Raw genomic sequence first — 20,446 nt, forward strand, 5'->3', positions numbered from 1 at the left:
AAGTAAATCAGGTTACCAACCTTAAGTCTTACCCTGAGTCTAATTATCTCCTGCGTTGCTTTCAGAGTGTCGCAGAACTGGAGCAGAAGTGGCAGAATGAGGTAGAGGAGGCCCATCAGGGAAAGCTGGAGAACAACGCTCCTTTCTTTCACGACTACCACTTCTTTGAGGTACCCCACTCCACACACACAGTTTACAACTTTTGCTCTAGAGATTACACCATTACTATTACCATTTGCTTTGATATTCATAATGTATTGTGTTTTTTTTAGAACAAAATTAAGGAGCTGGAACTACTTTGCTCCCTGAAGGAGGTCCCACTCGATTTTAGTGATTTGGAAAATGTTGTCCTTGCACTAAGGCAAGTAATTAGAAATGATCCCAACACTTGGAGCAGATGACTTTGCCTCAGTTGTCATGGGTCAGTTTGTACAGTAACATTGTGTATCTGCACCAACAGGGAGAAGTTCTTTCAGGAGGTAAACACCATGCACCTCAGAAGTAGCACCTCACTGGCCAAAACTAAGGCACTGGTGAAGAGTCTGATGAACCGCACTGAGCTGCTGCTCCATGTTACCATTGCTCCACACTGCAGAAGCCTAACCACTACACCTGCTGGCACTCCTGGTCCAGGTGCATATCATCTTTTTATGTGTATTCTTATGTTGCTGGTTAGTTGCTGAGTGAAACTTTGTAGAGCAGCAGGGTTGAGATTAGAGATTTGTTCCATCAAACAGATTCTCACGTAATTCTTCTGATTGTTTTGTGCTAGCCTCTAAGTCAGTGTCAGATGCCAAGACAGTGATGCCCTTGGTGAAGCAGCCAGTCTTCCTACGCAGCATGTCTGCACCCTCTGACTTAGAGATGATTGCTAACCAGGACTTGGAGTTTACACATGCGCCCCAAAGGTATTTGTCTATTTTTGTTTGATAGCTTTAATGTTCGAGACACATATAAATGACTTGGGGATGAATTTGTGCTTGTTGCTTTACCTTTAGGAGGCGACACCACCCTACTAGTCACCGTAGCAGCTCATTCACCCTGCTGCAGTCTCTGGCCATAGAGGACAGCCGTGACAAACCAACATACAGCGTGCTGCTGGGACAGCTCTTCGCTTTTATCGGAACAACACCTGATCAGGCTGTAAGTCTCTTTCTCATCACTCACTCCATTTTTGTATTATCTTGTTTGTTGCCATAGCTGCGTGAGAATCAGTTGGTGAATTCTGGTCTGACATTGAGATCTGTTATACCGTCATCATTTCTGTAGGTGTCAAGCAGCAGTTTCCTGTCTGCCGCGCAGACACGTTGGAGACGTGGCAGCACGCGGAAGCAGGCTCTTGTTCATATGAGGGAGTTGCTCACTGCTGCTGTCAGAGTTGGGGGTGTCACCCACCTGGTGGGGCCTGTAACTATGGTACTGCAAGGTGGCCCAAGGTAAGAGAAGAAGCCTATAAACACTACTAACAATCCCACCCTACTCTACACACATATTTAGGTACAGTCACTAACCTACTCTTTATTTAAAATATACTCAATAAGATGTGATGTAGTCATCATTACAATATCTAAAACATTTTAATGGCACAGTAAAACTATGCTTGATGGTGCCTGGTTCTTCTATGTATCTGTGTTTGTGTGCCATGTGTGCAGGATTGAGGAGCTCACCTGTGGTGGAATGGTAGAGCAGGTGCAGGAGGCCTTTGGGGAGACCATGACGTCCGTAGTGTCACTATGTGCTTGCTACCCCATTGCTTGTGCCAACAGTATTGGCTTGCTTTGCACAATACCGTACACCAGGCAAGATCATTTATCTTATGAGTAAAATTAAAAGAGAGATATAATTTAATATAATTTACTCGTATCACTGAACCCTCAAATTCCTTACCCTAATTTTTTATGTGTTTTCATAGGAGTGAGGAGCAGTGCCTAGTTCGGAGCGGTCTGGTCCAGCTCATGGACAGCCTGTGTAGTTTAAGCGGTCAGAGGGAATGCAGCTCAAACGAAAAGCAGACCAAAAAACAGAAGGTGGCCACCATGGCCTGGGCTGCTTTCCAGGTGCTGGCTAACCGCTGCATCGAGTGGGAGAAGGTGGAAGGTATGTTATGTTTGTAGGTCCTTCCTCTGATCATCTGTGAACAGCTATCAAACTCAGTATATTTGTGTTGATCCAGAAAAAGTAGTAATTAAGCAAGTAATCTTTCTTTGTTCTCTTTAAAGGTGGGTCTACAGATGCAGTGCACTCTGGTCTGGCACGGCAGGTGTCAAGCCTGTTGACCAATCATCTTGCCAGAGCCACAGAGTGCTGTGGGAATCAGGCAGCTGGCAATGATGCATTACAAGATGTGCTCAGTCTGCTCAATGACCTTTCAAGGTAATTCTCTTTACACCGTGTGTGTATATTATCGTGTATTTGTATATATGTGAGTGTATTTGTAAAATGATTGTACATGATCCTTTGTTTTGTATTCCAGGAGTCACATAGGGAAAGCTATCCTGAGCCAGCCAGCTTGCGTTTCTAAGCTCCTGTCTTTGCTGCTTGATCAGAGACCTTCTCCAAAGCTGGTACTCATCATCCTGCAGCTATGCCGAGCTGCCCTGCCTCTCATGAGTGTGGAGGACTGTGGTAACGTGGCCCTGCCCTCGTGGAGCTACTCTATTAACACACTAGATGCTGAACAACAAGATGCTAATGACCCTGCCTCACGTATTGCTGCCCTGCTGCTAGCCAAGCTGGCAGACTATGTAGTACCAGGTTGGTCTCTCTTACCTAGGAGTACTAAATAAATGTGTGTGTAGTAGCAGGTAAATGCCAAAAACAGTCATGAATTATACATTCTCCTGCTAATTAAAAATATTTACAATCTTCCCTCTTCACCAGGCTGTCAGACCCTGCTCTCCCCCAGCTCTTCTGAGCCAGACACAAGTCTTTCCCGTGCCAGTTCCAAAGGAGCTCTGAAGTCTGATGATGTTGGGGAAGAGGGAGAGGCGGTTGATGGCAAGCTATCAATCTTCATCCACAAGAGAGAGGACCAGTCCTCTCATGAGGTTCTACAACCACTTCTCAGGTGAGGTTGTCCCTAATATCTTTGTTTTTATTTCACATTAGCATGCTTAGTCTGGGTTTTTTTATGACATAAGTGTGCTTCCATTAACTCCAAAATGCAGCAGCTCAGAAGGACGTCCCTTTCGGCTTGGCACTGGAGCAAACATGGAAAAGGTGGTAAAGATGGACAGAGACATGACAAAGGTACAGGTTGTTTTTTTTAAACCCAAAAACCCACATTTACCCAGAATTTAAAAGTATATACTCACAATACAAGAACTTGTTTTTCTGTAGCTTTATTCTAAGTGCCATTCTTACCTCTGCTGTCCCATTTCCAACCCTCCCTAGAGCGGCAGCTGTGAGGTGATCACAGAAGAGGCATCTGCTGCCCTGAGGAAGGCTAACAAGTGGGCCCAGTCTGGTCTGATAGTGAGCATTGGTCCACCTGTGGAGACTCTAGCCCAGGAGACTGCTGGAGGCATCACCACTGGTGACAAGAAGAAAACTGCTCAGACTGCTGTTTGTAGAGACAGGAATGCTGAGCTGGCTAGGTAAAATATATGACTGCAGTAGTGTGATTACCAAATTTGTTCACTCCCACTTTCCTGTATATATGATTTTTCATCATGTCTGTGTTTGTCTGGTCAAACCGTATTTGTGATGGACTTGTCTTGACTTTTAAATGTGCCTCCAACAGGTCAGACCCTGTCAGGCCGTTCATCAGCGGCCATGTTGCCAACAGTATGGCTGCTGAGGTTATCGCTCTGCTGCATAGCCTTCTCACTGCCCCCGAGTCGAACACCGCTCAGATCTGGACCAGCACTGCTGAAAAAGTAACTATTATGTGTCTGACTTTATCACAATGTTTGTTCTTATTTAATGGTACCCCATGACTTATTGCTTACTATATGATTATTGGCCATTAAAAACATTAATAGTGAGAATTTCAATCAAGAGACATATTTGGTGATGTTTCTATTAAAGCTAATGCTTTCTCTTGTGGGGTTTGTGGTAGGTTCTCTCCCGGGCCCTGATGTTTATCCCTCAGCTGGGGAAGTATGCGGAGAGTATTCTGGAGAATGGGAGCAGCAGTGGCAGGAAACTGGCTAAGCTTCAGGCCATTGGCAGACAAGCTGTTGCTGCACTCTGTGCCCTTGGGGGCTTCAAAGAAACTATTAAGATCGGCTCTGAGGTCCAGGTTAGTTAAAGGAGACGAATCAGTGAAAATGCTATGCGTTCGCACCAACTCCTGCCGTAATTAGCATCCTATATAAAAACATTTTAACATGTCATCACCTATTTCCCTGTAACCTTTAAAATGTTAAATGTTGGCATATTTCCTGTGATTCCTCTGCTCTTCAGGTGGTAGGTAAAGGAGTGCTGGGTAGTGTGGGCATAGTTATGTCCATCAATGAGCAGGAGGGCATTGCTACAGTCAAGTTCCCATCTTGCGAGTACAGGAAAGCTTGCAAAGCCTCAGACATCCTGACAGTACCTATATCACGCCTCTGCACGCCCAGATCTGAGGTACACGTTTAAGTATCAAACACAACACAGTCCTTTGGTTTTAGTTCTGGAAAATATCAGCTTGAATCTCACTGTCTCCCTTTCGCTCTGTACCCACCCCCAACAGGCTCTCCCCCTCTATAAGCTCTCGATCACCGAGAAGGTGGTACAAGCAGTGCAGTCCATGCTTCTGCCACAGGAGGGCAGCCTCTCCATTCACACTTCTCTACCGGCTACAGGAGATGGCTCCAGCCCGGTAATGGCTGCAGTACGCTTGCTGGCTGAAATCAGAACCAGGTTAGTAAACATCCATGTAAATGCAGGCTTCCACTTCCAAAAGCGTTTTTCTTTAAACCATTTCCAAGTTTTCATCAGCTTTAACATGTTTTCATTGGTGGTCTTAGGTTGAGTTGTTTTTAACATGGTGTATTTATGTGGGTACCTGAAACCCCGTAAAACTCTCATATGTATTGTTATTATTATATGAAATGTGACATCAAAAATCACAGGGTTTTACTTTTTTTCAGGGCATGCCTGGTGATGGCCCAGCTCCTGGAGGATAGCTCCTTCTGTGAAGAGTTCATTCAGCAGTGTCCCGCTGCTGTTGAAGTTCTCAACCTGGTTGCTCAGGAATGCAGCCCTGGTGAGCATACATACACTGACATGTCAAGACATTTAAGCACTCAAAACCTTCTATTTACAGTATACTGTATTTGGTGTGTAATACATAATTCACTGTTGTGAATCATGTCACAAGTCTTGTCATCCCTTGCAGGTGAGCGTCTCGGCATGGTTGAGGCTCAGTGTGAAAGAGTGAGAATGCTGTACCGGGACTGCGCTCGGCCTCCTCCTCCACCACTGCAGACTGACAGACGGCAGGTAAGAGTTACCAAATTTATACTTCCAATTTTTGCAATAACCAGCGACAAACGCAAGAAAGATTCCCTCTCTTGTAACATACATGTGGACTGGAGGCAGCTTAAAATACACATTTATCATTGAAGAAGGTGGCAATATCTTCCACCAGTGGTTTTCCCTTATCAGGAAGACCTTAACTTTAGTCTTTGAAAAGTGTTAATGGAAAAGAACCTCAATTTGAACGTGTTTTAATTGAATGACAGCTAAAGGCCAGGTAATTATTTTCCCTTATCAGGAAGACCTTAACTTTAGTCTTTGAAAAGTGTTAATGGAAAACCACCTCAATTTGAACGTGTTTTAATTGAATGACAGCTAAAGGCCAGGTAATTATAGTAGGAAATTCTTATATTTATGCCAGCCTCAAAGCATAACGCACTATAAAATCAAAGACATTTTGATCATGCCAGATCATGTTTTGGGGCATTTGTGTGTGACAGGTAAAGAGACAGACAGGAAGAGAGAGGGGTATAACATGTGCACTTGTACTGTTACCATTCAGCTGATAAGGCGCTCGCTCCTTATCCCTTTTGATGTGCTTGTCTCATCAGCCCAAGGAGATCACTTGGTGTCCATCCAGAGTTTTCCCTCCGGTCCGAGCCTGCATGTTCTCATCCCGTCTGACCTCTGTCACCTTCCTGGCTGATCCAAGTGCTGGAGGAGGGCTGCCCAGAGGCACCTTCATCTACGCCACCTGTCCTGTACCAATTCAGGTGGGTACATCACAGTGGAATGTTAATATTTGACATCCCAGTTTGTTTGAACATGTATCAGATAATAGATAAAATCATGCATTGATATTGCAGCCGGGCCGCAGTTTTCATTTACTTCTCTTTTCCCTGCAGGCCCCGTCCTTTTACTGGGAGATAGAAATTGTCTCCTATGGAGACTCTGAGGAGGACAGTGGCCCGATTGTGTCCTTTGGTTTTGCCACCGAGGCAGAGAAGAGAGACGGAGCGTGGACCAACCCTGTCGGCACATGTCTGTTTCATAAGTATGTTCATCTGCATATTAGCTCTGAATGACTCCATCCTTTCCACACTGCTCTGTCTCTGACTTGAGTGCTGACTGCTATCCTTCTCTTTTGTGTCGTTCCGTCTCTGTGTGTCTGTCTCCTGTCTGTCTGTCTGTGTGTCAGTAATGGTAGGGCAGTGCACTATAATGGCTCCAGTCTGCTGCAGTGGAAGAGTGTCAGGCTGGATGTGGCTCTACTTCCTGGTGAGACAGGAGACAAAATATGTCTAACTTCATAGACAATGAATTTCCTCAGCTTAGAAATCCATACATCATCAACATGTATGTTATGGATTTGAACTAAACTCCTTAAAATCATTGTATCTTATCTGGCTGCTCTTTAAAAAAAGCTTTTTGCAAGCATATCTTGTTTCTTTAACTCAAACTATATCTATAGCTAGTGTGTTTAAAATATGTTATTACCTGTTAACCTGAGTCACCTTACATTTGTATAAATACAGGCGATGTGGCTGGAATAGGCTGGGAGCGTTCTGAGGGCACGCCTCCACCCCCTGGTCAGGCCCCAAAAGGCAGGGTCTACTTCACCTACTGCGGCCAGCGGCTCAGCCCTATTCTTGAGGATGTAGCTGGTGGAATGTGGCCCCTGGTACACATTCAAAAAAAGGTAGGTTTATGCTGACTAAAGTGACCTTGAAAGCTTTTATATTTGAACTGTTTCTAAGCTATAATTTGGTCCATTACCAATATTTAATATGTATAATACTGTATCCTTTTTCCTTGCTGCTTCAGGGACACTATTTTCCTTCAGGATTAATGTAGTTAATCTTCTTTTTTTTCTTCCATTTTTTTTGTAGAACTCAAAGATCCGTGCCAACTTTGGAAGTCGGCCATTTGCATACGCAGAAGGCCAAGCACACAGAAATGCGGCTGACCTGTGTGTAGACCTTGCAGAGGAAATAAGTGCAAATTTTGAAGCACTGCCCTTTGCAATGGCCTCAGACAGTGACAACGATGCAGGTGCAAGTGTTACCTCTGACTCTGGCTCCCATGGACCCCCTTGTCGGAATGCAGCTGTGGCAGTCGCCCAACAACGTATGTTTATCACCTTCATTTCAACCTTATCCTCATCAAATGTGCAAGCTTTTGCTTAACCTCTTGGCTTTTGCATAAATATCCCCCAAAGACAGGCAGTGAGTGCACTACACTGATACAGTGATTCATTTTGTCTCAATTTAACATTAGTTAAACTTTCTGTTTGTCCTTCTCTGTTGCTACAGAGTACAACAGTGACCTGTCGTGCCATTACAAAGTTGAGCTGAGCTACGAGAACCTGGTCACTTCAGGGCCTGACCCACATCCCCCTCCTATTGCAGATGATGAGAGTGATGATGAGGATGATGACGATGTCCCAAGAGTGAGTTAGACCTCCACTCCCCTCTTCTAATAATGACTTCCACATAAAGTTTGAGTTCACTGTATTTTGATTTGTGTTTGACTGTGTTAGGAGGACCACTATGCCTTGCTGGTTAAGGCCTGGGAGACCAAAGTGTTCCCTACCATTCGTAGGCGGTTCCGTAACGAGGCTGAGAGGAAATCTGGCCTGGACCAAATCAAAGGAGCTCTGCAGCTAGGTAATGAGTGAAAGAATATCAGTGAGACCAACATCATTTGACTGATCAATAGAGGTCAGTAAAAAGCTGCTTAGTTTAAAATACAAACATAAATCATTAAATCAGTTATCTAGCTGAACAATCCTCTCCACTAGTAAACATGAGAAGAAGCTCAAACTTTGGGTCAAGCTAGGATATAATACTGAGAATGAATGCAACACAAATAGTTTTAAGGTGGGTAGCTTGCACATTATTTGTTTTCTGTCAGAAAGTGTGCCACGATGTCACCCTGAGTTAGAACATTGATGGAATGTCAAAAATACAGAAGTCTGTATTCAAACAATGCACCTCCTCTGCATGTGCACTATACAAAGAGGGCACTGTCATAGATATAATTTTAGATTAATTATCCTTTAAAAAAATCTGAACAATGTGGTTAATTAGAGTGCTATAGTTACATTTTAAATTAAATTAATTGACAAATGTTAATAACCTGGCCAAACCAAACCTGTTCATATTTTATGTTAATGATAAGCTCTGAACTTTGGTGTGTTTTGTTGACAACAGGCATGGTCGACATTGCAAGACAGACAGTGGAGTTCCTGTATGAAGAGAATGGCGGCATTCCTCGTGACCTCTACCTCCCTACCATTGAGGATATCAAGGATGAGGCCAACAAGTTCACCATTGACAAAGTTCGGAAAGGTACCATTCACCTAAATCCCAATGCACTTCATGTTAGAATGAGGTCAGGCTGGGGGCTTCTCGGTGGCTCACCTGGTGGAACCCCCAGCACCGTATCAAAACTGTTAATTTAACGCCTCATACCCTGCACATCAAAAAAAAAGAAAAAAATTGACCTGTATGATAATCTGCTTACTTAACGCAGGCTTGACTGTGGTCATCCGCAGTCCGGACAGCAACAACACGAACAGCACTACAGGAGGGACAGCCCTTCCAAAGTTTGCTATCCGGGGCATGTTGAAGACCTTTGGCTTGCACGGAGTAGTGCTGGATGTGGACTCCGTAAGTACAAAACATGATGCTTCAGTGTTTTGAGCTATTAGTGGAAATGTATCGATAAACTGGTTTGTGTGTGGATGAATATCTTCAAGCAGGCTGGTCACATATTTTTCAAATGATGATTCCAAAAAAATAGATGAATGAATCATCATAATTATCGTCATCATCATCACCATGACCCACTCATCACTGGTTCTCTTCCTGAGCTCCCATTCATTTCTTAAATAAGATGCCAATTTAAATGTCACCTTTCCAAACAACCATTTTAGTCATTGTAAATTATTCATATCCATCATCTTAGTCACATCCTTAATATCATTAAACAAAAGATGAGAAAGGTTTCCAGTGCATAGTGTGGGAGATGGAGGTTTTAGATGGGGTAATCAGTGTATTAAGTTTGATAGCGCAAAGAAGAATCTGTTAATAAGTCACACTGTTAGAACAAAGGACCACTGTATTGAGGAAGGTTGAAGGCCTTCACATGTGATTTACAAGTGGTTTGGTTAGGAGGTAACCAGGTGATCTTGGAGATACTGGATTTGTATATAAGATAGATAAATCCGAAAGTCTGGAGAGAACATCCATGCTGAGGTCTTCTCTCCATGCTGCATGTAATAAAGTGACTTGATTTATCACACCGACCTGTCATTCTTCAGAGAACTAGCAACTCTCAATCTTTGGAATAATTTCTCCTACTATTGGACAGTAAAAAATAAAATGATATTCATTTTTAATTTCCCCTAAATCAGACAGTAGACAAATTTGACATCCTTTTTCTAAAGCAGCACACCTACCTGTGTTAGTAAGAAGAGGCAGTATATTAACTCTCATTTGGGCACAATTAGACTGTTTTTTCTTTAAATATATTAAATGAACATAAGTTTGAGTTAAATAATCATATTTCATGTCACAATAGAGAGATGTTATATTTCTTTTGGCTTGCCTGGTATCAACCATATCAGTTAACCTTTTCCATAGTCGGGCAATACCAACTTTCCACCGAACTTCACAGGGTTCCCACCCCAAATTGCTCTTTGGCTGCTTCATTGGCCCACATCCCAGCCATGTAATCATGATAATAAGGACTGGACAAACACTAGCTTGAAAGATTTTAGTACATATAAAGAAACTATTACCTCTAATTTATTTAATTTTGCCAACAACGGTCTCTGGTGCCCTGCCTGCAGACAACTGAGAGTGCAGATGCCATATACAAAATCAATATGCTTATCAACTTAAAAACCTTATTTTTATGCCATTTGTCACCTTCAACCTATCCAGGTGAATGAGTTGGTGCAGGTGGAAACCTACCTGCGCAGTGAGGGGGTGCTGGTGAGGTACTGGTACCCAATTGAGATGCTGGAGCGCCCGCCTGCTGGATCTCGACGCACTGCGGCTAATGGCTTAGTCTCACTAGACAGTAGCAACATTCAGATTCATAGGTAATGTATGAACCTAATGGGGATAATGTAAATGCGTCATGCACCAGTGCTTAAAATAAAATGTGTTTTACCGGTTTACTGTAGGGAACTGCTTCGCTGTGAGAGTGCGCTGGCTCGGTTATACTGCCGCATGGCCTTGCTCAACATCTTCGCCCCCAAGAATCCCCACACCTTCACTCGTCTCTTCCACATACCTGCTATCCGTGACATCACCTTAGAACACCTGCAGCTGCTGTCCAACCAGCTGCTGGCTCCTCCCCTCCCCGGTGAGTATTAGTCTTTTTGTGAATAACAGGATCCCTCAGTGTGATGACCTTTTTGTGTTTCTGTGCTGACTGCTGTGATGTTGTTCTTCCTGCAGATGGCACTATTAGTTCAAGTTCTATCCTACTGGCCCAGTCTGTGCTTCACAACCTCCAGGGCCAAAGCTGTTCTCCCTCAGAACTATTCTACCAGGGCAACGCTCAGCCCATCCGGGAGTGGCTGACAGTGGCCATCACCCGTGCCTTGCATCAAGGAGAGGAAAGCCTGCTGGAGCTCACAAAGCAGATCTGCTGCTTCCTGCAGGTCAGATTTGCCAATCAGTGCTTAATAGATTTGTCTTTGTATACCTACCCAGTCTGTAAAGTTGCTAATCCTCTTATAAATCTGTTGACTTTGACAGAATGCACCAGAGCAGTTTACATCTGAGGAGTTTCCTGTGACGGAGTCAAAGGTTAGCATGGATGTCAGCTTTCCAGGTGCTGCATTTGTGATTGTATCCTGCAAGGAGAGCCAGCTGGGGTGCCGCAAAGAGTGAGTTCCTCATAAGTGTTCAACTTCAGCAATTTGTGATGAACTCTGACTTCCTGCCATCCAGTTCTTTTTAACTTTGTATAATTCTCTCCTGTCTTTTCTTCTTTATTAGCTCCAGCCTTTACAAGGCTCCCTGGGCTCGAGTCATGGTGTATGGTCTGGGTCACAAAGTGCGTAGAAATGGACAGCTAAATCTGATGGAGGCTGTGTGCTATCCACTGGATGCCTCACCTACCAACACAGGCCTTACTCCCCCTCCCACAACCAACCAATACCCCTCTGTTATTATACCCACTGATAAGGTGCACATCAAGCTGGGTGAGTATCTAACTCCGAAAAGGAAATGCATACAGGCTGCTTTAACATTCTGTAAAAAACAGGATAAAATGGTATTAAATATCTCATTGTCTTTATTATAGGGGTGTCGCCCCCTCCTGGTGCTGTACTGGTGCTGCACTCCTTGCCACTGGAGTTTCCTTTAGCCATGGCATTTGCTGAACAGCTGTTGACATGGAAGCTGGGAGAGAGCACTGAGCGATCAGAGGATGAGCTGGACACAGTGCCCTCGTCTGTGCTGCTGCAGGTGGTAGAACTACTAGGTAGGTATAACAGCAGTTAAAAGGACACTTTGATGAGCCTAATTTATTCACCCATTTGTATTTGCTGTCCACATTATTTAAATTCAGCCCTAGTAAAATCCTTCTGCACAGTCACCCACAAGCACAAAAGTGGATTTTACCTGTTACACTTTAAGTTGTTTAACTCCTGTTCGCTGTTTTTTTCTAATTTTGCTTTATGACATTATGATATTATTTAATGCTTAGTTGGTGTGTGATATAGTATCTCTTTCACTGTGGGATTTCAAGTTTTTAAAACTACATTCCACTCTAAAAGAACCATATACTTACAAGGAGTTTACAAGCTAGTTAAACCCACATGTACAGTACTCTTCTCTACTAGCTCCATAAATCCTAGAAGAAATATGAAAGCTTGCAAGATAAATCATACCAAACATGACTATGGATTTTCTTAATGTTTTAGGTGGTTTGCTTTGGACCACTGATCTGGCTCCCTCCATCAAAGAGCTCATCTTTCACTTGCTGGCTGAGCTTTTGCGGAAGATCCACCACTTGGAGCAGCGCAAGAGCCCTGCTGGTCTCTCCAGCTCCATTGCTCTGCTGCTTAACCCCTGCCTCGCAGTGCTCATGGCCCTGCAGACAGAACTCCGAAAGCTTTACGACAGGGAGACTCAGGGATGGACTGCTGGAGGGGCTGGAGCAGGGGGGTCTTCATCCGGAGGCATCGCATTGGCTCTGGGGGCAGAGCAGAGCCGGTTCTCTACCTACTTCCACGCTCTGATGGAGGTGTGTCTGGCTGTGGCAGAGGTGACACTTCCCCTCAATGTAAGCGGCTCCTCAGTGGGAGCCCTGTCCTCCACCAGCGCCCCTAACCTTAGTGACTCTTCTTCATCGTCGTCATCGTCCCCAGGCCAGACACCACAGAGCCCCAGCCTGCTATCCAAACGTAAGAAGGTGAAGATGAAGCGTGAGAGAGCAGCAGCTGCAGTGGCAGCAGCAGTCTCAGGCAAACGGGGAAGTGGAGGTGCGCGGTTGTCAGAGAGTGACAGTGCCCTGCTGAACATGGCGGGTAGTAAACCTGAGGACATGCTGTGGTTCCACCGCTGCCTCACTCTCCTGATGATCCTACGACATTTAGCCAATAAGGACCCGCAGGGCTTAAGTGTGACCAGCGATGCAGTGACAGATGCCTGCCAGGCTTTGGTGGGTCCCACTGCCCACAGTCGCCTGCTGGTGCTCTCAGGTATCCCCACGCACCTGGAGGAGGCTGCGGTCCGAAAGGCTATTCGCAGGGCTTGCAACGCACATGGAGGGCTCTTCAAAGATGAAGTCTTCATCCCTCTGCAGGAAGAGGACCCCAAGAAGCCCAAAGCTGGGATTTCTAGCCCTCAGGATGGTAAAGCAGGCCCTGAACCTGAGCGCCCCTTCCCCAACAGCGGAGGCCCTGAGAGTCCTGACAGCTCCAGCAGCGTGACTCCAGCTATGAGTGTGAGCGCTTCAGCTTCTACCAGCCAGACATCGATCGGTAGCTCCTCTCAGGGAGTCTCCCGCACTGCCAGTGAACTTTCTGTTGATCAGGAGCTGTTGGCTGTTCCACCTCTCACCCCTGCTGCTGCAGCTTCAGCTGTTACATACCCCCAGCAGGGCCCCCAAGACCCCCAGACTGTTTCTAGCCAGGAGAGTTTAGATACCTCCCTGTGCAGTACAGGAAGCCTGGGGAGTCTCGGCAGCTTGGGGGAGCCTCTCGACGGAGCAGAAACACCGTCGGTGTCAGATGGCGGCTCTATGCACACAGTCACCTCGCTGGAGAGCAATGCAGTCATGGCCAGGCCCATCAAGGGTTACGCTGTCATTGAGGTGGGTTTATTAAGCGTACCATAATGGATCCACGCGGTTTGATTTTGTTTTGTTCTGAGGAAATACACTTGTTTCTCTGTTGTTGATTATAGGTTCGTTCTCGGGCCAAAGTGGAAAAAATCCGAGCCAGTCTTTTCAACAGCAGTGACCTGATTGGTTTGTCTAGTCTGGAAGGTGAAGAGGAGCTAATGGAGTTGACCAATGAGGAGATCCTCACAGCTTCCAGTGTTAATCAAAGCCTGTTTGACACACAGGGAAGCTCTGCTCTTGAAGACTACTTCCTGGACAAGTCAGTCAGAGGTTAGTGTTTGACTCTGGTTTGATGTTTTCTGCTCTTACACAGTGACATTAGCTCTGCCAGTACCAAATCTTATCTCTCCGTGTTTAAAGGTGACAAGCTTGTACCCGGAGCACGAGATGTCCTCACAGATATTTTTAAGAGTTGTGTGCACTCGGAGCAGATGCTCAGCCTCACACCGGCCAAGCCAGTTAAAGTGTCAGACATTTACCTCAGCAAGGAGCAGATCAACGCTCAGACTCCTGGCAACCTACTGCATACTTTCTTCACCAATGTTAGGCCTCCAAAGAAAGTACTTGAAGACCAGCTTACTCAGGTAAATAATACATTACCAGGGAATGTCCAGTGATCCTGTTGTTACAGGTTGAAACTCCCCCTGCTTCCCTCTGAGGCCAACCACCATAAGTAAATTGTTAACACTTTATTCTGTATGTACACTGACATGTGTGAAAATGATTTGTTTGTATCAGATTCTAAGAAAGTATGGCACTCCCAAGCCCAATAAGAACAAATACAGCAAAGCAGGAAAAGAACAGCACCAAGGCAAGGTTGTGAGCACAAAGAGGCCCATCACCAAACCTCCCACCAAGGAAAAGTCTGTCCTCAACAGTGTCAGGTGAGTAACTTCCCACACAACTTTACACGCCTTTTTCACACATAGTAAATTACTGAGATAATCTTTCAGGCACTGCTAGTGCTTTTCAGTTTTCACACACTCACAGCTTCTTCAGGAACATTTCAATCTAGCACCATTTCACACATGCCATGGCAGTGCTGAGGAAAGGGGACGATCCAGCAGATGGCGGCAATCTAACACTTCTGGATGACAACCACCATAAAACTCAACAGAAGAAGAAGATGGGGGCTAGGCCTGTCACTTTTTCCAAAAATAAAGTTCTAACTAATTTTAAATTACCCCCAGCTAGTTTGAATGACATCGAACAAAATATAACACATAGTACAAATGTGACACTACACAGGAACATGGAATGTAAAGACTACACAAAGGATTAGACAGTCATTCTTACCACGCTAATGGGCCACATAGCTGCATATAAATCTTATCAGTAATGTCATTCTTAGGAGCTTCTGGCAAGAGCCCTGCTGAAGCTGAGTATGCCAAATAGTAGCAGTCAGACGAGGTTGTACACTTGACCTTGCCCCACTCGTTTGTGGTGCCTCCTCTCCGTTGCCTCACTTGGGTGACAAGCTAACGTTAGCGAGTGAGTCTCTAGATTTGTTGTGGTTGTAGAGTTAGACAGCTGCTTTGTTCAAAGTCAACAGAAGCACACGGCTTCTCAGATGCTTTGGTGTGGCAATTGTCCACTCAGGACAACGTTGCTCCATGCTTTGTTCACTAGTGTCCTCCATTTTTGTAGTAAACAACATAACTTTACTAGCTTTGTTTACACAGGTCATTAGTGCATGTCATAGGTCAAACTACTTCAAACTGTAAACCGGTGGAACTTCGTCTCATTATTTTCAGAAATATGGCGGACGGGGAGCTGTTTTTTGCAGTGTATTTAATATTCAACAAGTTCCACAAAAAAAGAACTTAGCTTCATTGCAAACAAAATAACTTGTAGTGCTTGTTTATCAAATCACTCGTGAAAACATTGGCAAGGAAGGTAAATGTAAACATTAAGGCACAGACTGCATGTGTAAAAGGTTTTTTTTTTTTTTTTTACACTAATTGAATGAAATTTGGTGGTTTCTTTCCTCTACCAGGACTGCACTGAGTGAGAAGAAGACAGTCCTGAAGCCTAAATCTCCTGAGAAATCCAGACCTGATGAGAAAGATGTGGAAAAATCTCCTGCAAAGAAAACTGAAGGTTGGCAATAATCACACATCTTTGACGACATACGTTCATCAATGGTCAATCAGTGGTCAAAAGTTACAGACAGTGGGGTTAACAAATGTTTCCAACACATCAGTTTAATTTTTTTGCTAAATACCATTATATGTATCTAGAAATGACTGCGCTCTACTCCCCTTCCCTGAATATGAAACAGTAAATTAACTGATCAATCCACTGGCAGAAAAGTGAGGATTTTCCGTTCTTGTCTTTGTGTTATACAAGTACAAACTAAATGTGTCTTGTTATGTCGTTAACATTGGTCAGACAAAGTGGAGATACCACTTTGGTAACTTGTGTCCCTACTGTGATGCTCTACCAACCCCACAAGAGTACATTTGAGTTGTGTTTTGAAAGCAGGAGCTGTGAGCTGTCTCACATACCACTCTGTTTTCTTTAGTCCCAGAGGAGAAATACCTGACACTGGAGGGCTTCCATAAATTTGCTGTCGACCGGGCCAAGCAAGACATCCGTAGCGTCTGGAGGGCAATTTTGGCTTGTGGTTATGATCTCCACTTTGAAAGGTGAGACTTGGGAGGCATACCCTAATAACCAGCACTCAGACTGCTGCAGCTCAAATACTGTCACATACACTAGCTCTGCGAGAACAGAACAGTGTGTCCAAACATTCTTGAAATACTAGATAGTGTAGATCAGTGGACGTTCCCCCACAGCTGAGTCCGATGAACTCGAGAACGCCTTCATTAACACCACCATTCATGTTCCAAATGTATTCTTTTTAATTCATTTCAAACTAGATGTTATTTAACTATTAATCATAAAAAGGTCAATATTATAGTGGATTTCACAATATTTTATATCATATCATGCAGTTAAACTGTCAATGTTGAGTTTGGTTTGATACATGGAATCCTTTTTGATTTCTAAGGTAGGGTATAAACCTAAAACCTTTGCGCCTTGATATTTATATGATATTTATTTTATGATATTACAATTCATGTCACAATTAATTTTTCTCACTGATTGAACTGTCTCGTGGTATATCTTTACATTGCTACCACCTGGGGTGGCAAAAGCTGGATGTTCCAACCGTTTGTTAGCCATTACTTTTATCTAACTATTTCATGCTCACTTGCTAAATAATTTTCATGCACTCTTAATTGTAATATCCCCTAAATGTATTGTTCTACCTCAGACCATATGTGGATGTATTTTAATCAAATCTTTAATTTTGTTTCCTCCCAATTTGCAAAATAAACTACTCTGTACCCCCTGAGGTACAAATACTCCTGGTCACTGATGTTTCATATTATTATAAGTGACTAAACATTATGGGAGGTCTGTATTTAACAGCAGTTGTCTTCTGTACTAGGTGCACGTGTATAGACACACGTCACGCCCAGAAGGCCTGTAGGAAGTGGGGCTTGGAAATGGACGTGGCATTGGTCCAGTACATCAACAGACTCTGCCGTCACCTGGCTATCACACCAGCCAGACTACACCCCCATGAAGTCTACCTGGACCCCAGTGATACTGCTGATCCTCGTGTGGCCTGCCTGCTCAGTAAGTAAACCACTTGTTTGTTACTGTCTGCGCAACAGGATGGTCAAAAAGGCCCAAACCCTGTTGTTCTCTTCCTCCTCTTTCAATAATAATGTTTGTATCCAATGCACATATTGTCATCTATGATTTAACATGCAGTTTATTAAAAAAATGATGTGTGTGTTTTCAGATGTCCCTGTGGAGAGCCTGCGCTTGCGCTTTGCTCTGTTGCAGTCCCTCAACAACACCCTGGAGAGTTTCTTCCTGCCGCTAGTAGAGCTGAGACAGACACAAACCTATGAGAACAGCATCGCAGCACTGTTATGTGAGGCCAAAGGTGAGCAGGATCTCAGAGCAGATGTAGCAAGTCAAGAAGACAAGTCTGTTTATTGACCTATTTAGGGAAATCTCTGAATTGGACTAAAACAAAGTGAATCTGCTCAGCTCATCTCCTGTCTCCACTGATTACAGGTCTAATCTTCTACGACACTAAGGTCACAGTAATGAACAGAGTCCTGAATGCCACAGTGCAGCGGACTGCTGATCATGCTGCCCCAGAGATTACACTGGACCCTCTAGAGATTGTGGGAGGTATGCATTCCTTTTGCTTGTTCTCATATTTATTGTTTCCCATTTTATGTAACTTGTACTGAATCTTTGCACATATCCTTTCTTTGTCTCTGGCATTTGTCCTTCAGGTGAGATCAGATCATCAGAGAACACATATTTCTGCCAGGCAGCGCGGCAGCTGTCTTGCGTGCCGTCTTCCCAGCTTTGTGTGAAATTGGCCAGTGGAGGAGACCCAACCTATGCTTTCAACATCCGCTTCACTGGAGAGGAAGTTCATGGCACAAGTCAGAATTTCTCCTTCACATCTTTTCCTGTACTGCCGGGCAGTCCTTGTACTTGTTCTTCTTTTCTTTTCTTTTTTTTTCAAACCTAACTCTAGCTTTGTTGAATCTGTCTCCAGGTGGCTCCTTCAGACATTTTCTATGGCAGGTGTGTAAGGAGTTACAGAGTTCTGCTCTCTCCCTGCTGCTCCCCTGCCCCAGTGCTGCAGCCAACCGTAACAAGGTAAGGTTTCTCGCAATCTGACAAGTTTTCAGTATGTCTTGTTTTTGACACTTTTGTTCTTCCCAACAAAGCATATATATCCTAAGAATCATATCTGGCTGGTTTCTGGTTAGTCACAGAGGCTGATGTATTAATCATTGTTGTTTCTTTTGCTTTCCTCAGGGGAAGTACATCCTGACACCCTGCCCTATCAGCTATGCAGAGGAACAGTTGTTGCATTTCTTTGGTCAGCTTCTGGGCATAGCCATCCGGGCAGATGTGCCACTTCCTCTGGACCTACTGGGCTCCTTTTGGAAGGGTCTGGTGGGCGAGTCCCTCGACACAGAGCAGGACCTGCAGGAAGCTGATGTGCTCACTTACAACTATGTAAAGAAGTTTGAAAATGTAAGGGACCTTTAGTATATACATCATGTCTTCCCCTGCTAATACCATTGTCCAAATTACTGTAACATGACCTCTGTTCTCTGCAGGTGAGTGATGAGACGGAGCTGGAGGCCCTGTGTGCTGAGATCTCCTCCCAGCACCATTCGGGAGAAAGCCCCGACTCTCCCAGCAGACCCTGCTGCACGTTCACCTACGTCACAATGACGGGCGAGGAGGTGGAGCTTTGTCAGGGAGGTCGCAGCCTCACTGTCAGGTAAACTGATGATTGTCTTCATTATCAATCCTTTCAAACTGCAGTTATCTACATACAAGATGACTTCCTCTTTTATATATTGTGTGCTTGTTTGTGTGTGTTAAGCTGGGAGAACAAGGATGTGTATGCGCGGGCCGTGCGGAGCCTTCGTCTGAGGGAGCTGCAGAACGTGGAGTGTATGACAGCAGTGCGCGCGGGGCTCGGCTCAATCATTCCCCTGCAGCTGCTCACCATGCTCATCCCCCTCGAGATGGAGCTGCGCACCTGCGGCCTGCCTTACATCAACCTGGAGTTCCTTAAGGTAATGAATTTATTTGAGTGTAATAAAGTGCCTGTTGAAATCTGTTTTATACTACATTACAAAGCAAGTGTAAACATTTCCCACCCCCACATATTATACGAACCTGTTCTAGACCAGTAAACTATAAATATTTCAGTGACAGCTGTAATTGTAGTGTGTAGTTTTTACACTTTCTGTTGATGTGGGAATAGGAGAGATACATTATAAAGTTGTTTCAACATTACAGTCAGTTTAAATGACAAACACCTTATTTTCGTACTGCTATGAATCAAATCTATTCAAACTATTGCCCCGCTCTGTCCCTCTGTAGGCTCACACCATGTACCAGGTGGGCCTGATGGAGACCGACCAGCACATCGAGTTCTTCTGGACCGCCCTGGAAATGTTCACTCAAGAGGAGCTCTGCAAGTTCATCAAGTTCGCCTGCAACCAGGAGCGCATACCATTCACCTGCCCCTGCAAGGACGGGGGTCCCGACACCGCCCATGTCCCCCCCTACCCCATGAAGATCGCTCCTCCTGATGGAGCTGCAGGTAATGGCTTACGAGGTTTCAACAGAGCCGTGATTGGACACAACGGCTGCTATCTCTGCGTGACGTTCTCCTCCGTGCTGTATGTGCACAAACTGCTGATAGTGATGGTCAAAGCAGCTCGTACTGTCTTACAACCTCAGGGAGACTTTGAACATGATGACATGATAGCTTGTGTTGGTAAAATAATAGGTTTGTATAACAGACATGTCAGGCAGTTTCATGTAGGTAGACACACTGTTAACATGTTTCTCATATCTTTCACACAAATGGGTTCTTTCCTAGATTCCTGAGTCACTGTTTAATATCACAGGCTAAAACAAACTACTAGGGTTCACCACAGATAAGATTAACACTACATTTTATCACCTACACAAGCTTATTATCACACACTTACTGCGCAGTTCCATGAAAAGCTCTAGTGGTAAACCTACGTAATAAGACTCTTTATCTATAAGAAGTACTAGGCGATTTTGTTATAATTCTTCCTGTTTTTCCTCC

The 20,446-nt window shown here is 44.4% G+C and overlaps 1 protein-coding gene across 6 annotated transcripts in view; it reads left to right on the forward strand.

Annotated features, from left to right (window-relative positions):
* Positions 1–20,446, forward strand: part of LOC127375726 (probable E3 ubiquitin-protein ligase HECTD4) — a 38,769-nt gene that overhangs the window by 16,023 nt on the left and 2,300 nt on the right. For 3 of the 6 annotated variants that reach the window (XM_051421906.1, XM_051421909.1, XM_051421907.1), the window contains exons 27-75: positions 66–170; positions 273–365; positions 465–633; positions 773–908; positions 999–1,143; positions 1,270–1,436; positions 1,653–1,799; positions 1,913–2,097; positions 2,220–2,373; positions 2,474–2,754; positions 2,881–3,067; positions 3,168–3,249; positions 3,394–3,596; positions 3,743–3,878; positions 4,061–4,243; positions 4,408–4,572; positions 4,679–4,848; positions 5,079–5,194; positions 5,309–5,430; positions 6,018–6,179; positions 6,312–6,460; positions 6,605–6,684; positions 6,942–7,105; positions 7,296–7,533; positions 7,719–7,855; positions 7,946–8,072; positions 8,619–8,756; positions 8,941–9,077; positions 10,356–10,516; positions 10,601–10,782; positions 10,878–11,083; positions 11,181–11,311; positions 11,424–11,629; positions 11,731–11,910; positions 12,353–13,746; positions 13,839–14,046; positions 14,137–14,360; positions 14,515–14,660; positions 15,773–15,876; positions 16,301–16,424; positions 17,234–17,424; positions 17,594–17,740; positions 17,875–17,994; positions 18,102–18,257; positions 18,374–18,477; positions 18,640–18,861; positions 18,948–19,114; positions 19,220–19,415; positions 19,726–19,948. In XM_051421906.1, coding sequence (XP_051277866.1) covers positions 66–170; positions 273–365; positions 465–633; positions 773–908; positions 999–1,143; positions 1,270–1,436; positions 1,653–1,799; positions 1,913–2,097; positions 2,220–2,373; positions 2,474–2,754; positions 2,881–3,067; positions 3,168–3,249; positions 3,394–3,596; positions 3,743–3,878; positions 4,061–4,243; positions 4,408–4,572; positions 4,679–4,848; positions 5,079–5,194; positions 5,309–5,430; positions 6,018–6,179; positions 6,312–6,460; positions 6,605–6,684; positions 6,942–7,105; positions 7,296–7,533; positions 7,719–7,855; positions 7,946–8,072; positions 8,619–8,756; positions 8,941–9,077; positions 10,356–10,516; positions 10,601–10,782; positions 10,878–11,083; positions 11,181–11,311; positions 11,424–11,629; positions 11,731–11,910; positions 12,353–13,746; positions 13,839–14,046; positions 14,137–14,360; positions 14,515–14,660; positions 15,773–15,876; positions 16,301–16,424; positions 17,234–17,424; positions 17,594–17,740; positions 17,875–17,994; positions 18,102–18,257; positions 18,374–18,477; positions 18,640–18,861; positions 18,948–19,114; positions 19,220–19,415; positions 19,726–19,948 — 9,070 coding nt within the window. The remainder of the gene's footprint in view (positions 1–65; positions 171–272; positions 366–464; positions 634–772; positions 909–998; positions 1,144–1,269; positions 1,437–1,652; positions 1,800–1,912; positions 2,098–2,219; positions 2,374–2,473; positions 2,755–2,880; positions 3,068–3,167; positions 3,250–3,393; positions 3,597–3,742; positions 3,879–4,060; positions 4,244–4,407; positions 4,573–4,678; positions 4,849–5,078; positions 5,195–5,308; positions 5,431–6,017; positions 6,180–6,311; positions 6,461–6,604; positions 6,685–6,941; positions 7,106–7,295; positions 7,534–7,718; positions 7,856–7,945; positions 8,073–8,618; positions 8,757–8,940; positions 9,078–10,355; positions 10,517–10,600; positions 10,783–10,877; positions 11,084–11,180; positions 11,312–11,423; positions 11,630–11,730; positions 11,911–12,352; positions 13,747–13,838; positions 14,047–14,136; positions 14,361–14,514; positions 14,661–15,772; positions 15,877–16,300; positions 16,425–17,233; positions 17,425–17,593; positions 17,741–17,874; positions 17,995–18,101; positions 18,258–18,373; positions 18,478–18,639; positions 18,862–18,947; positions 19,115–19,219; positions 19,416–19,725; positions 19,949–20,446) is intronic. The other 3 variants (XM_051421908.1, XM_051421910.1, XM_051421912.1) reach the window with 1 other exon arrangement.

Source organism: Dicentrarchus labrax, unplaced genomic scaffold, assembly GCF_905237075.1.
Source record: "Dicentrarchus labrax unplaced genomic scaffold, dlabrax2021, whole genome shotgun sequence".
Lineage (NCBI taxonomy): Eukaryota > Metazoa > Chordata > Actinopteri > Moronidae > Dicentrarchus > Dicentrarchus labrax.